The sequence below is a fragment of the Thermobia domestica genome, chromosome 15 (genome assembly GCF_964235325.1).
Source record: "Thermobia domestica chromosome 15, izTheDome1.hap1.1, whole genome shotgun sequence".
NCBI lineage: Eukaryota > Metazoa > Arthropoda > Insecta > Zygentoma > Lepismatidae > Thermobia > Thermobia domestica.
Window position 1 is genome coordinate 78903802 of NC_137468.1, and position 16929 is coordinate 78920730.

The following is a 16929-nucleotide window of genomic DNA, read 5'->3' on the forward strand; positions in this document are numbered from 1 at the left end:
TGGTGTGAATGAGAAAAATCTGCTGTGCTGCTGTGATGCGGACACGCAAGTCATCCAATGTTGTTGGAAGTGATGGTACGTAAGCATGATCCTTTTTTTAAAAAAAAAAAAAGATCCACATGACGAGATCACATGGAGTTAAGTCGGCTGAACGAGCTGACCAACGAAGGCCAGTCAATACTATTTTCCTTAACTGCTCACTGACTGTCCTTAGCGGTAGAAAGTACAAACACCACCTGGAAACTATACTTTGAAAGTTAATATTTCTAAGTGCATGTCTCACCATAACATATGCTTATTACATTTCACAAACTAAATTTCTGAAATCGAGTCCATCATTTTAACTTGTCCTGTATATTGACAATAAAACACACATGCCTAAACACACCCCTCACTTTCACCTCAACATTATACAAAAATAGGCGCTGCCATCAGCTGATCTCCAAAACCCCTCCACAATATGGTCTTGATTAAAACAGGTTGAATTTATATAGTTTCTACACAGATGTTTGTTTGTTAACTGTTTAAGTACCTCAGTTTTATCGCTGTATCCCCAAATATATCAATGACACACTTCATGTCTTGATCCCTATCCACTGTGCTCACTACTATGAAAAGAGCGTATTACATTAAAGCGTTCTTCCCTACCAGCATAAACAATGAGACCCTTCCTTACAGGGCCGTGCCGTGGGAGGGGGCAAGCGGGGCGACGGCCCCGGGCGCCGGAGTAAGGGGCGAAAAATTCGGGAGAAAAAAGGAAAAAAGATAGGAAAAATTGCTTGGAATATATGTATGGGGGCTCCGTCGTATACTCTCGCCCTGGGCGCTGATTTTCCACGGCACGGCCCTGCTTCCTTATTCAGGGATAAAAGTGAAGGGGTACGCCATCCTCCCACCTCGAGAGAATATGTACGGCGTAGACCTACCCCCAGTTCCTAAAATATTGCAATGGGCAAAGATAGGTAGGGGGTACGGCGTGGCGCCATGTCGCTACCTGCCGTCCCCCCACCTTTTCAGATCCACTTTTACCCCTGCCCTTATTGAAATCACTGGTTATACTTGCAGAATGGAAAATATTTGAAAGGTATACGAACTTTTTCTGCTTCTCAAGATACTTGTCGTGCAAGTGTAATTATCACTGGCGTTACGTAGATCCTTGTATAATCATTTCGCCATTTCCTTCTTTAAAAAAGCAAAATGGTGAAACGATTGTATCAGAGTTTTTGAAAACACGTGTTTACTTATTTACTTATTTTTAATGAGATTATATGCTGAGGTTCGTCATCCTCACTTAAAGAAGACCACTACTACTACTACATTTGGCATAAATTTTTAACGCTTGCTCCCGCCCCCCCCCTCTCAGGATAAGCATTTAAAAATACTTTAAATGCTAGGACATTATTTTTTATTTTAAAAAGCCTAGGGCGAAATACTCTGTTCAAAAAGTTATTTTAGTGTTTTTTTTTCTTCGTAATGATGAGGTAGACAATATCGATCTAATGTAACGAAAATAGCTATAGAAATTGTCTTGCTTCTTCCTCCCTTTAAAACTGGATTTTCAGAAACGCTATGACACTTGTCCGTTTATTTTTATCGAGATTTTATATGCCGAGTTTCATTTTCCTGACTTGAGGGGCTCGTTAGATAATTTATTTTTGGCATACAATTTAAACCCTTTAGCATACATGTTTCACTCAAGATAAAATGATAGAAACCCGCCCAACCTAAGTACTAACTGTGTTAATAAATTAATTTCAAATAGTTCAGCCGTTTTATCGTAAAAGGATGTTATAGCCTATAGTAGCGTCAATTTCATATATGAACTCGTGTGTTTGTTGAAGTTTAAGAGTTCTTTTTCAACATCGAGGCTACTTAAATCACTAGCAGAATACCCGTTCTTCACATGGGAAGGATACGTTGGATTTGGGTTTAAACTGCATCGGAAGTGTCACTGTTCGTCCCAGTGACCACGAAAACTATGGATTCGACACTAATACCGGCAATTTTCGATCATTTGTGTATATATATATATATATTCTCTTCCCCAAGTTGCAGGGCTGAATTTGGATTTAATTTAACCGGCATCGAAGACCCAGAATTCGACACTAATTTCGATCATTTTAAAATATCTCCTCCCTCTCCTCCACTAAGCTTCACCGTCAAAGTGAAATGATAAAAACCATCCCAGACCTGAACCTCATCTATGTGGTAGATTTGATCGAGATTGGTCGCGTGGTTCAAGATATATTAAGTCACAAACATAGCCACTTTCATTTTTATACATAGAGATTGCAGTTCTATTTATTTTTTTTTAAATGAAAATATTGGAAATTTCAAGGAACAACCACTTTAAAATTGACAACATATAGAACATTTCACAGAGAAAATGTAAAAACACCTGTTTTTCTCCTGTACTAATTTATCATATTCATAAACATGTTTTACATTTTCTTGTTCACTAGAACTGCTGTTAACAAGTGGTTTTGATTAATCGTTTAACTTATATTTTTTTCTTCTTCTTTCGTCTCTACAGGTATCAAAAGGTACAACAACATTCTGGGATACGGGCCAAACTTCGACGCAGGGAACAGTTTCTCAAATGCGTTCTGCAACGTCATTGGACGCCATCTCTCGACAGAGATTGTCCGACGCCTTACCATGCATTCCTAGCCGTAGCGCCACGGTCTGTGCGTGTAAGTATTAGAAACTAAAACGAACAGAGAATCGTAACAACGAAAAGGAATCTACTCAAAATAAAATGCTGTACATAACATGTAGTATGTATGTATGTGTGTGTATGTTTTTCTCTTCAACCTATATTATTCTAAATGCAATTGTAATATATATTTAAGAAGTTTTTAAAAAAAATATTTTCTTCTTTCTTCTTTGACGATAACATAAGATTAAGATAAGAACCATATAAGGCTCCAGTTCTTCTCTAATTTCTATACAGTATGAGCTAACTATTATAAGCTGATCTGGTTTCATTTCATTCCACTAAGAACTCTTTGGTGCCTCTGAATCTTGACGTTAGTGAAATAAAATTTGGGTCCTTCTGGATTTATTCGGTTGATGGTTACTAATTCTCGTTTTAAAGTAAGAGTTTTTAAAAAGAATATTCTTATAAGTAACCCATTACCCAAAACTCACGAATTGACAAGTGTCATTTTACAACATAATACTAGAACAGCAGTATGTTTATTGCGGAAAAATTCATCTTTCATTGGTTGTTAAATCTTTATTATGGATGCACACTGCATTCACAACATAACTAATCAACTGTCTCGTAATGTTCTTCTGTATGCCTCAAATTAACGTTTAGTAACATGTTTATATTCCATGTATCTTTATCAGTACACACTGGATTTACCAGGTACAACATAGGTAACCAAATGTCTCGTCATGTTCTTTCCTATGTCTTAAATTAATGTTTAATATCCATGTATCTTTATTATCAATACACACTGGATTTACAAAATAATTAATCAACTTTGTCGTCATGTTCTTTCTTATGTCTCAAATTAGCTTACAATAACAGGTTTAAATTACATGTATCTTTATTATCAATATACACTGCAATTACAACGTAGCTTGTCATGTTCTTACTTATGCCTCAAATTAAGGTTTAAAAACAGATTTATATTCCATGTATCTTTATTATCAGTACATACTGGATTTACAACTATTCAACTATATCGTCATGTTCTTCTTATGCCTCAAATCAACATATAATAACAGGTTTATGTTCCATGTATGTTTATTATCAGTACACACTGAATTTAAAACATAACTAATCAACGTATCGTCATGTTCTTTCTTATACCTCAAATTAAAGTACAATAACAGGTTTGTTCCGTGTTCTAAACAGCAATTATTTATTTATTTAGCGTTCAAAATGTCACCTCGAATTTTCAGTTCAAGACTCGGGAACGAAAGGCTTACACATCGTAATATTCATATTCCTACATATACAACAGTCTTAGATTATATTTAACAGTAGGCAAAATACACCAGCAATACAGCTATACATGCAATCCATATCCTATAATAATAATAATAATAATAATAATAATAATAATAATAATAATAATAATAATAATAATAATAATAATAATAAAAGCAAAGTGAGTGTACTAATGGTTATTGCTTACAGCGTTAGTACAAGTTCTATGGTAATCAATACACATTGTGCAGTGTGGAGATAATTTTGAACGAAGAAATTGATGTAGTGTCCAAACTTGCAGTGGACAAAGGTGAGATTGCCAACATCAAATTACGTTTTCGTAACTAGCACACTATTATAAATGTCCATATGTTTCATCAACTGTATTAACGGAATATTAAAAACAGAACAGGTCCTGGTAAATATTTTTGGAATGTTTCTAATATCAGTAATGATACAATATGGAATGGAACTCAAAAGTGGTTCAAATCAAGAATAATCATAATGTATGAATAAAATTTAATACTGCATTAACTCCAAACAAAGTCAATCAGGAAAAAGATGCAACCCTTTCTGTTTGTGGAACGAAGAAGTTTGTACGATGCATCATCTAATATTCCAATTTGCAAGCTTTTTCTAAATACCTAAGGGACAGTACTTATCAAAAAATATCATAAAATGCGTATGTGCACACTACACCTTCATGTGGCAAAAACATTATGGCATTCAGAAATTCGGATGTTATCAAAGAAAATTTGATTCAATTCATACAAGACAATATTTTAATACTATAGTTATAATAATTTTCAGTGGAACGTGTTGACAGTAATTTATAAAATTGATATAACATTCCTCATATCGATCGGATCGGAGAACCGATAGGAAAAGCTGTAAATAAGATTTAAAAAAAGCAACCTATTCAATGTAGATTATTCAGATAAAAATATAAATAAATGAAAATTGCATCGTTCCATTTAGCAGTGTATCAAAGGGGGGGTCATATCCTCTTATGATAAGCGTGACTTTTGTACGTATGTATATGTTAATATAATAGATGTTTAGTTTTCAATAGGGGAAAAGAGTTTAAATTCTGAATATACCCCCTCCCCCGGCCAATTGCATATGCTACTGGGTCTAGTTGTCAAAAAGTATATTACAAAGTATTACAAACAACATAAGAAACCTATAATTATAGGATACACGTAACATGGATTTGAGATCCGTGACTATTGAAGAAGGTATATAAGAAAAGGCTGAAATGAAATGGAATGGACATCTGCAACAAATGAAAAACTGCCTTCATTACAACGCAAAGGCACTTTGATAACCAATTGTCTCAACTTGCGGATGGTTTATTTTGAAAGTGAAATGTTGGAAACTTATCTCGATCTAAGTGCTAACAATATTAGAGACTTCATTTTTCAAAGGACTTAGCCGTTTTGTCATGAAAATGCAACATATAATTTCATGTCATTTCATTTCATTTTCATACTTGAAGATAGTGTTAATTCCTTAGATATTTTTTTTAATTTAGCAACATTATCAGGATGACAATGCGTACACACCCAAAATAATTATAAAGAATATATTTTTTATTTAAAATAAGGCAATAGCAGATGCCTACTGGGTAGATACACACATTTTGCGTAGGCAGTCATATCGGTATCCCTATTTTACGTTGTCATTTGATGCAGTTTGCATCCATCGCATCTCTATAGCAATGCATTAAACTATCCAAAATCCTCTTATATGAGCTTTGACCAAAGCCGAAATTTCTTATATGAATAACTTGTGTTACACCTTCGGTAATATTCTTCATCAGACACATTATCAATGTGTCACATGCTAAATTTGATGAAAAGAAAGATATCATGCCGTAAACTGTAATTTAAGTTATTAATAAGAGTTCTCTTTTCTTCCTTTTTTTCTTCTTTCAAGTTTTGATCAGATTTTGAGTGTTAACTTGAAGATATAGAATAGATACAAAACGAAAATATATGAACATAAGAAAATAAATCTATTGCTTTTCATGAACTTAAAAAAAATTACGTAAAGAAATCAATTTCTTGTTATTGTTCAAACTAAATCCAGATGATATGTTGGAACTGAAACTATCTAATCATTTTCTTTTGTATTGAGAAATTAGAATAAAACATCCAACATAATATTAATATCGACTTAACTTAACATCAATATAGGACCAACCAATGGTGGCTTTTGCATTGGTGAAAATTAAAATGTTATCTCTGAAATATTAGAGAAGAAACTTACCTAATCTACTAAACGTTCTATGCAATTGTTAATACATATTTAAATTTTCTTCCTTTAGCCTGTAGCGATAAAATTTTAATTTATATTGATGTGATTTTTCCTCCAGAACCGCCACTGAGTCCAACTTTTCTAAACATTAAAATAATTTAAGTTTAGGCTAGGACGGAATTACACCTAATAATTTCAATAAAATAAGAAAAATATTAAAACTGAAATTGAAAAAGAAAAAAAATACAATCTTTAGATTAAAAGTATAAAATGCGTTGCTTTTTGTCATTCAAAATATAGAAACTTCGAAGTGCTTTTAGCTGTAGAGAAAGAAAAAGAATCGAAAATCTCGATACAGCTGAACTAAGATTGACATATTTTTATAGTTTACTAGTATTTTCTTGTACTAATAAAACAAAACTGATCAAAACACTAAATAATATATTAATAAAACTTGTGTAACAGTTTCAGCAATGTAACATTGATTTTATCAGACACAATAATGTATCTGATAAAGTCGATGTTACATCGCTGAAACTGTTACACAAGTTTTATTGGTATATTATTTTGTGTTTTGATCAGTTTTCTTTTATTAATGCTTGTACTTTGTTAGGCTTCCAGTCCCAGTACCACATTACATAAATTTAGATCAACAACTTTCAATTAGTTATATAGGTTGCTTAAAGTTACAAAAAAATTCTAACCGTAATCGAATAGAGGAGATAAATGGGGAAATTTTAATATCCTTTTACTTTCGATCCATATTCCTTTCACTTCTTTTAGGTTACTAATAGAATATGGAAAGTTAATTTTCTCTTATGTCATAATCTTAATTTATCCATGATACACAATTATAATATTTAAAATAAAAACATAAACTATGTATAGTACAATGAGAGTTTTAATTGTAATCTTCAATGGAAAAATTTAGTTTTCAGCAGAACTTATCATTTTTGTACTCTTTTCACTAGAAATTTCTTCTGAAAGTCGAAACGAAAGGTTGAAAAATAATCTTTTATCTTATTATAACTAACTAACTAACTCTATGGCCTATGGAACCAGGAAGTTCAATGCTGCGTTCACGAAAGCTCTCCATTGACTTCTATCCTTAGCCAACTGGATCCAATTTCTATTTTGTATTTTTATTTCTGCGAGATCCATCTTAATATTGTTCTCTCATCTGCACCTAGGTCTTCCTAATGGTTGTTTTCCGATTGGACTTTCAGTTAAAACTTTAAAACCGTTCCTACTTTCTTTCATTCTGGCTACATGATCTGCCCACCTGAACCTCCTTGATTTGATGACACTAACAATATTTGGTAAATGGTATAAATTATAAAGTTCCTCGTTATGAAGTTTCCACCACTCCAAATTTCCGTTCCTTTTGGGCTCGAATATTCGTCTCAAGATCTTGTTCTCAAACACTTTCAGTCTACATTCTTCCCTCAGAGCAAGCGACCATGGTTTGCAACTATACAAAACAATAGGCATAATTATCATTTTATATGTATTTTAAACTTATTAGAGGGTGAAAAATTAGCTCTTACCTTGCTACTTTTTTAAATAATAATAATAATAATAATAATAATAATAATAATAATAATAATAATAATAATAATAATAATAATAATAATAATAATAATAATAATCAGAAAGAACTAGATGGTCGAGATGAATTTATTATATTTCCTGTTCTTTTTATTGTTCTTTTTTCTTTTCCCAGTCTCAGATAAATACAGATACAACATGAACGACATTTTATACTATCAACATGTATTAAATGGAGAAAGAGGGCGAAGTGTCTACCTTAAATTTATTTTGTGACTGAAGTATTGAAGATAAATTTGCAATCAGAATATTTCACAAACTTAGTAGTTACTTAAACTCATTACCTAAAAGAAAAAAGAAAAAAAAAGAAAAACCTTGATAAAATATTGATTACTTGAGTCTTCTGTAGCATCGAGGCTATATGGAATGTAGCTTTCATCTTAAAATAGGGCTCGAACCACTACTCGAGTTAGTATCCGAGGCCAATACCTCCAGCTAAAATCGAACCTAGGACCATGCACACAGAAGGAGAAATGCACTTGATGAAATGTTTCACAAATATCTACTTTTTTAGGCCCTTCTCATTGATCTAATGGTTAACATGAACACTTTTGGTACACGTGGTCGCGGATTCAATTCCTGTTGGGATAGCATTGAACGCATTACTGCGATTCTGATTCCAACGTAAACTGTAGGTCCGCATCTCATGATCCCTTAGTGCTAAGAAAGGATGATCAGCTTCAACAAACAAACAGTTACCACCTTTCTTTCTCTAGTGGAATTTTGAACAACTTCTGTATTTTTTCTACTATTGAAAAGTTTTGAGAATTAGTGGCGTTACTTACTTTTTGACTTTGACATACTATATTAATTTTTCTTCTTTTTAAAATTTATTTTTGTATTTCTGGTGAATTTGAAGTATTTTTTAATAAAATATTTGAAGTGTCTTTCATAAATTTGGTATCTTTTTTAAAAAAATATATCAATATTTGTCTTACAGTAATGCAATGCAATTCATCTTATCACACATAAAATATAGGAAACTTTCATCCTAAGCATACAGTTATTGTGCAGTGTATAGTGCGAAATAATAATGGCATACATAAAGAAAATGTATTCAAGAGATAAAAATAAATGAATCATTTATAAAATCTACATTTTCGTACAAATAGCAGCAGAATTGAAATAAAGTAAAGTGAAGTTATCACTTAAATGATTCACAGTTGTGCTGTGTTGGCTAATGAATGATAAAAAGAATTAGTATAATGAAGTAGGTGAAGGAAAAACGAGAGCCAAAAAGAAACCAACGAACAATGTGTTCAATCAGCAGCAGTATTGTTACAGATATATCATGTTGTCAAGACAGTGGAAGTGAAATGCTATATACCAAGAAATATTAATATAATTCGTATGACACACGAAGAGTATCAATACAATTATATATGCATAATATATCTAAGGACTAAAACACTAGAAAAGCATAGGAAAAAACAAGCTTTTATTTTAGTTCACACAGAGAATATCAGGTACATTATTTATATACTAATAAGAACTTATAGACAAGTAAGTTTCAATTCACTAGTATTCAGGGTCTAATGGCAGTTAAATTAGATTTTTAAAATCAATTAAAATATAGATTTAGATTTTGTTTAGCGTTCACGAGACCATATTATGTGTTCATTTATACAAAATGGCATGGAACACAGCAATACTTAATTCAAACAGATATAATATTCATGTTTGAAAGACTTGAATTATGGTTGAGCATTATTAAAAAATAATAATGATGCAATTATGAAGAAAATTACAAAAGATAGAAATTATTTTCAAAAATATTTTAAGGTTAGAACGATTTCATAGCATATCAGATACATGAAGGAATACATACTGATACTAATATAACAATAATAATAAAAAAAAACTCATAAAGATTAACTGGTTGTGATGAAACTTTTCATTTATTTCCTTCTTTTTTTTCCGTTACGAATGATCTTCGATATTGAAATCAGTCGTAGTCAACCACTATCAATCCACTGCTAAATAAAGATATTGCCAACTCTTCTCCACAGTCATCTATGTAAAGCAATTTTCTCCACTTTACTTTGAAGTGTTACTTGATTTTGTCACACCATCTTGTACGAGGCCCTTTTCTAGGTCCCTTCTTGTCTATTGATGTTCAGTAAAGAATTGCTGTTGTCTATTGGTCATCTTTGCTTGTTGGAATATGTCCAATCTACCACCATGATACTATCCGTTACTCCTTTTACCTTTTTAATTCATGTGATTCATTTCCTATCATTGCTGGTGATGTGATCCATAGTATAAATATCTTTTCATGCATTGTTGCGTAGCCTAAAGACCGTGAATGTATCATTTTGTTAGTGTTCACACCTTTGATACATATGTCAAAATAAGGCAGAAGGCATAACTTTACGCTTAAACTCGTTGATATTCTAGTAAGTCTTCTGGGCTATCAGCCAGGTGAAGGTATTGACATCCGACGTTTCGAATGTAGACATCGCATTCATCTTCAGGGATCGTAATGAAGAGACCGGAAATGTGAGCATATGGTGACTACTTAGCGACAGAGCTATGGATGGAAGCTTGTGATTGGCTGAGGGAGATGCTGGTTTCTGATTGGCTGAGGGATGCTGGCTTCTGATTGGCTATTGTTGTGGCTATGAGAAATGATTGCTGAATCTGATTTTGTTCCTGAAAGGGGTCGACCAGCTAGGGCTGAGTTGAAACCCATTGTCTCTATTGAGACTGTTCCTTTCCCGTGAGATAGCTATGGTTCTGGTCTCTTCATTACAATCCCTAATGATGAATGCGATGTCTGCATTCGAAACGTCGGATGTCAATACCTACACCTGGCTGATAGTCCGAGAAGACTTACTAAAATCACATCGCCAAGAAAATTCAATTCTTTTTTCACATTGGTCTTCATAGTTTTAGTGTAGAGCTTATCCTTCCAAATGCACTCCAGCCTAGCTTAACACATCTGTTAATCCCAAGTTTACTTCTTTTATTTCCATATTTCCCACTTCAATCCCTGACTTTTTCATCTTTACTGTATTCGTTTTCAATCCGACTTCCTTGCTCTTAAAATTAAACTTTTCTATCATGTCTTGCAGTTCTGAGCTGTTTGCAAAGTGAACGGTGTTATCAGCGGAGATGAGTTAGATGATTCCTATTTATATAAATGTATCCCTTTGTTCTCTCAGTTCAGAGATCGAAAGACACATTAAAGTACGTTTGTAAAACGTTTGGAGAGATAGATATCACTCTGCTGTACTTCTTTCTCTATTTTTACAGTTTTTGTACAACTAAGGAGTTGAATACTTGCACTAGTTCGTTTATAGATATTACCTATAAGATCTTAGATATAAGAATGGTCTCTTAACTTGAAGTTGAAAAAATCTATAAGCCAATCAGTGGTGAATAAATTATTCCTCATCCTCTGACATCATACTTAAAATCATGTTCTGCAATAACAGGTAATTACTTCTTACGATTTTAATGAAACATGGTATGTGTTTTCTTTAAGATTTAAGAATTATACCTGTTGATTGCGGTTCAAATTGGTAAATGGTAAAAGCTAAAGTACTTATTTCTCTAAAAGCAACATCTATCACGAGATATCATCTATCTAAGATTCGTTAAAGTTTTCTAATTTTGATTAAGTACTTTTTATTTTATTTTATTTCTTTTTTCGAAGACTTAAAAGATTTTACTCCTAGTGTTTGGGGCTGAAGTAGATCGAGAATAATGATGTAAATTCAATCCAACCTAAAAATCACCACTTGGTTGCTTTTTATATAAATTATTACTATTAATAGTATTTTTAGAGCAATTCTGAAATTCAGAAAACAATTGATCACAAGCAGTTCAATTGTATTCAACAGAAAGGTATTTAATTTAGTTATGTAGTTTTAAATATACTCGTATTAAACATTATTTAGCAGGCTAGTATTTGGTCTTTTTTTCTGTTCACTACAGATGATTTCTTCAAATAGATGCGGCTTGTATCAGTAAATAAGTAAATAAAAAAGTATGTTTACAAAGTACTATAAATATATATTAATTTATATTCTTACATACTTAATACATTAACTGTTTCTTTTTCTTCTTCCACATTTCACTATTACTCTTTTCTCTAATCGATTCTGTATATTTTTTAAACCATGAGCAACGTATTAAATTTTACATCTATATGACCCCACGCAACAAGTAGCCTTATTCTTTTCAAGATTTATTTGTCATTCAAAACGTAATATTTTGGCTTGGTAATTGTATTCGAATTGTTAAACTTTTAATCAATAACCTTATATCACATATGCGTGATAATTATCGTAAGTATAAAATATAAACACTGAAAATAATTAATTGTGAATTTATTAGCAAAATGACTAGTTTTATGACGTTACGTATTCTACCTACCAGGATAAATATAGGTAAGGAGTGTATGGTTTCTTAAATTATATTGAAAATCATATAAGCATGCTTTCTTTTCATTTTTTTACAACTTTTAATACGAGTTTCATTTTCGTGTTCAGAATTTTTAAAGAGCAAAAAATAAAATCTGAAGAGATTAAGAAAACAAACGCACAAAAATAGATATGGAATTGAACTTGGAAAACAATCGAAAATTCAGAATTTTGTAAGTTATGTCTTCTGCATTTTATAGTACAAGAAAATACGATTAAAAGAATTTATATTATCTGGATGTGTACGCTGCTTCCAAAATAGAAGATGATCCATATACTACTGAACCGCCTTGCAATAAATTTTTCCCACAGCAAATGAGCTTACTACCTGGCAGTAAACGGAAGTAACTCTCAAATTGTTTTCATTACATATAAAATTGTTGGCTTAGTCAAATTTAGAAGAATTAAGAAAAGGAATGCTGAAACTCCTCCGAAATACTTAAACTGATTCTAGACAAAAGACTATTTGAAGTAATTTTCAAGTCTGCTGCATTATTTTCAAGTTAAGCAGAAACTTATTAAATTACTTCAAAAGCAAATTTGAAGTAATTTAAAAGTTTCTTTTAGACATGTCCCTCTTCCGGTACATTCTTTTTGTATATGGTCTTGATTCCACGAATTTAGTTTAATTGGGAATTCCAGTATGGCGCCGACTAACTGGATATTCCAATATGGTCAAATATGTTCTATTTCTCACTCTTCCTATGTGATGAAATATATAGCGAAAGTGTTCATTGCATGTCTTTTTTTTTTCTTCTTCTTCTTTAATTTTTTTCAATGTTGTGTGATATAACTTTCACTGCCTTCCGGTAATTTATTTCTCATGCCGCTTCGGGATCTTTTTGTTCCAAGTTTATACAGTGTATATTGAACAAACAAATCCAAAGGGGCAAGGAGAACCAATAACATAAAAAGGATTATCTAAAACACAAAATATGTTTAAGGCAAAATAAGGAACAGGAACAGTATCACACATAAACATCAACAAGTCTACATACACACATACACACACACGCATATATATATATATATATATATATATATATATATATATATATATATATATATATATATATATAGGTATAAGCCTATATCCTTGTTAACAAAGGACACTGCCATAATGATGCTTCATTATAATATACAATAATGCCAGTATGTATAAAAAAGTAGGGTTTCATTGCTTTTAATAATATCAAGGCAATTATAGAATTTTACAGCTGTATTGTCAATGGTTCAATGTAGATACTTCCGATTTCTGTCAGGTAATAAGAAAGCAACAGAAAAGAGTTGTCGTTTGGCGATTTAGTATTATATGAATTATCCTATTATGTGTCTCAATGTGCTGCTGTAAACGGTCTAATTTTATGTATATATATATATGCATCGATGTATGTATGTTTCTTATGAAATGTATGTTTCGATTTCCGGATATTATTCTATAATTGTGAAAATATATTTTTCTTCTTGGATCATGTTTTTTTTATATAAGTATGTTCTTTTGAACAGCATGTGCGCTATGTTTTGAGACAACTTGGCTCAGGAATAGTAAGCATAAAAAACAATGTTTACATTAAGTGATCTATCTGAACTGCAAAGAATGATTATGCTTATACAATGTGATTGTAAATTATATGGTCATTTTGTGTTCGTTGAAAGCATGATCGAATGTAAAGACTGTTTCATTGTCTCCATTATCGTCAATTATACTGCATTTTCAGAGTAGAATTAGTTTCTTTGTTCGAACAATGTTTGTAAATAAATATCGTTCATCTTAGTTATGTTCGACATTTTTCAAAGTGACTGAAAAGATATTATTTATTATTATTTTGTCTTATGATAACGTTATATGCTGTATGTCTTGCATTTGGATGTTCTCTTCATTTAAAACAAAGGAATGCCAGTACGGTATACAAAAATCAAAGGATGTAAAAGATATTTTACACGTCAAATAATGTACAAACAGTACATATACTGAACTGAAAAGATAAATATCTCAGAAATTGTGATGTTTCGATAGATAAATTCTTCTACACTTATTTTACTCACTCGAAATTATGATTCTTGAAAATGTCTTGCACTTTCAAGCTCCTGGATTTCTCCTAGAACCTTATTCACGGAAAATAAAAAAATAGGAGGGAAATTAATAGAAACAACAAGGAAATAATTGAGCAGACTCACTAGGGTAAAGTAGTGTTAAAAACTCTTTATTGATTGCTGCCAGTCACACGTTAAATGGTCTCACGTGTGACCAGAAGCAATTGGCAAAGTGCTTTTAGCACTAATCTGCCCAAATGAATCCGTTCATTTTTTCTTTCTGTTTGTATTCTTTCTTTTGTGAATACCATTTAGCAGACCAGTATAAATCTATTCAACTGAACTCGTACAGTAAATTTATTTCACTTCTTTCGCAAACATATTGCAACAAAATACTACTTTTAATTAGAAGATACTAACTAAAACCGTATCTAAATAAAATAAAATATAATACCTACAGATTCATTGTGAAAAAAGGTAAAAATTCCTCCGAATTATTTCGATGAAGCTATAAATGATAAATTAGGATCATAAAAATAATGAATTAGAATATACCGAATTATAAATTCTATTAAATATTAGTTGCAACATATTACAAGAGGAACACCATATATTTAATACTAACTACATGCTATAATGACTATCTTCTAATTGACCTTTTATGTAATTGCAATTTCCTCTATTAATCCAATTCATTATTCACTGAAGACCAAGTACTAGTTTAGATCTAAGTGGGAGAAATTTTCACTTTTTTCCAGCAGAAGTGTACATATTGTTTTATTTTATTATTTTTTTAAAAATATATTTTGCATAACATAATGGTTAACACATTTTTATCAAGCAAAAAATTTACAGTATCTTGCAACCAAGTCAATAAGGAAGATAAACTTGCTACTTTTAGATTCTTCTTTAAACTTAGACAAAAATTTGGTAACTATAATTCACAATTTTTACCCAATGTAATAGTTGAGAATATGTTACAAGTAACAGATATTTCTGTTGATAACGTAATAATAGGTAATTGTCAATTTTTAAATTATAAGAAAACAAAGTGCTGGTTTATTTTTGGCGCACCACATTTTAGTAGATTTACAGGTAAAATTCAATACTTTGCGTGAAAAGACATATTTATAGAGAACAAATTTCTACAAGCGATGGAATTAAATACAAAATAATATACTTGTATTTTATGTTTGCAAGTGTAGAGTTACTAGTGTAAAATCATTATAAATTTAATTACCAATTTCAGTCCTTTCAACTAATCAATTTTCAAACAATAGTTATCAGTTGTTTCGTTCTGACGGATCTAAAATAGCAGTGATGAAAAACGTGCCGTATGGTGAATTATTGTCCTAGATAAATAATAATACTTTGCGATTGCTTCATAATTATCTAGTAAATAACCAACTTTATGTTTTGCCACTACTTTCCTTCCTATGAAATTCTTCTCATTTCCCTTATTTTCTTACTTCATATATTAAAGTAACTGATCTTATCTAGTTTGTCAACTGTATTATGTTCATGATATGAAAATTTGTCATTCGAAACGTCACAATTTAGAGATATGATATTTTTTATGTGTATGTGATATGTACTAATTAACACATTATTACATGTTTATACTGTTTACTTTCCTTTGCTTTTTCCACATGATAAACTATATAAATATATGCCTATGTGTGTGTACTCGTGATGTTTGGTAGTATAATATCTGGCTGTTATGACACATTCTCTGTGTGTGTATCTTCACAGTATCTACAAGAGATCCGGAGATGAACTATGAAGAATCTAGGATACGTCCACATACGCTAGATAATTTTTCAGAAGGTAAATTTGTATTTACGTAATAATTACTTTGCGACCTGCTACTACTACTACTGGCATTGCAGTTACTATATTGCACTCTTAAAAAATCACACAGCCGCCTGTAACATACAAAATATTTCTTTATGTTTACATTTATACAGGGTAATTCATAGTGTGAGTCACAGACTTCCGGAGGTAATTTCTGACTCCAAATGAAAGGAAAAAGATATTAAGTATAAACATCGACCGAAAATGCTTTGTTTAGTTATTATAGAGAAGAGAAATTTTATTGAACTTGGAAAAGCTGTAATTTGGAAGGAAATAGAAGAATACAGGAGCAACGGTGCTTCATTTATCGGTAAATCAAATTTTGACATAAAAAATGTTTAAAACACTGCCATACAAGAAGTGATCCTTTTGTTTTCGTAAAAGTGTCAAGTAATTGCATGTGATTGGAATGGAGAATTCGCTAATGTTAGTATTATACTTAAAGTAAGCTACAAATAACAGTGGAAAAACATAAATTACCAGTTATGATACAACAATACTACAAAGACAAAAAAAGACAGTTTTATCTCTACATATGATGTAGAAGTTCCCATCTATAATTGTAGAAAAATCAAATATTTTAAAACCATTATTAGTTATACCGGAAGGGAAGAAACGTTAATTTTATTGCTCTATTGTCCTCCAGAAATTGTGGTAAATCCAAAGGTACATTGACTCTTCTTCTTGCAGGAACTAACCAGGGAGTCGAGAGTCGATAGTAATACGAATATAGAAGCATAGCTTTTTTTTGTTTTAACTGCATATATTCTTAACTAATGCATAAATATTATCATAGATGTGAAT

General features: G+C 31.3%; 1 protein-coding gene across 1 annotated transcript in view; it reads left to right on the forward strand.

Moving 5' to 3' along the window:
• Window positions 1-16929, forward strand: part of LOC145671539 (uncharacterized) — a 936709-nt gene that overhangs the window by 877534 nt on the left and 42246 nt on the right. Inside the window, exon 6 of the mRNA XM_081740728.1 lies at window positions 2534-2693. Within this exon, the coding sequence (XP_081596854.1) occupies window positions 2534-2693 (160 nt within the window). The remainder of the gene's footprint in view (window positions 1-2533; window positions 2694-16929) is intronic.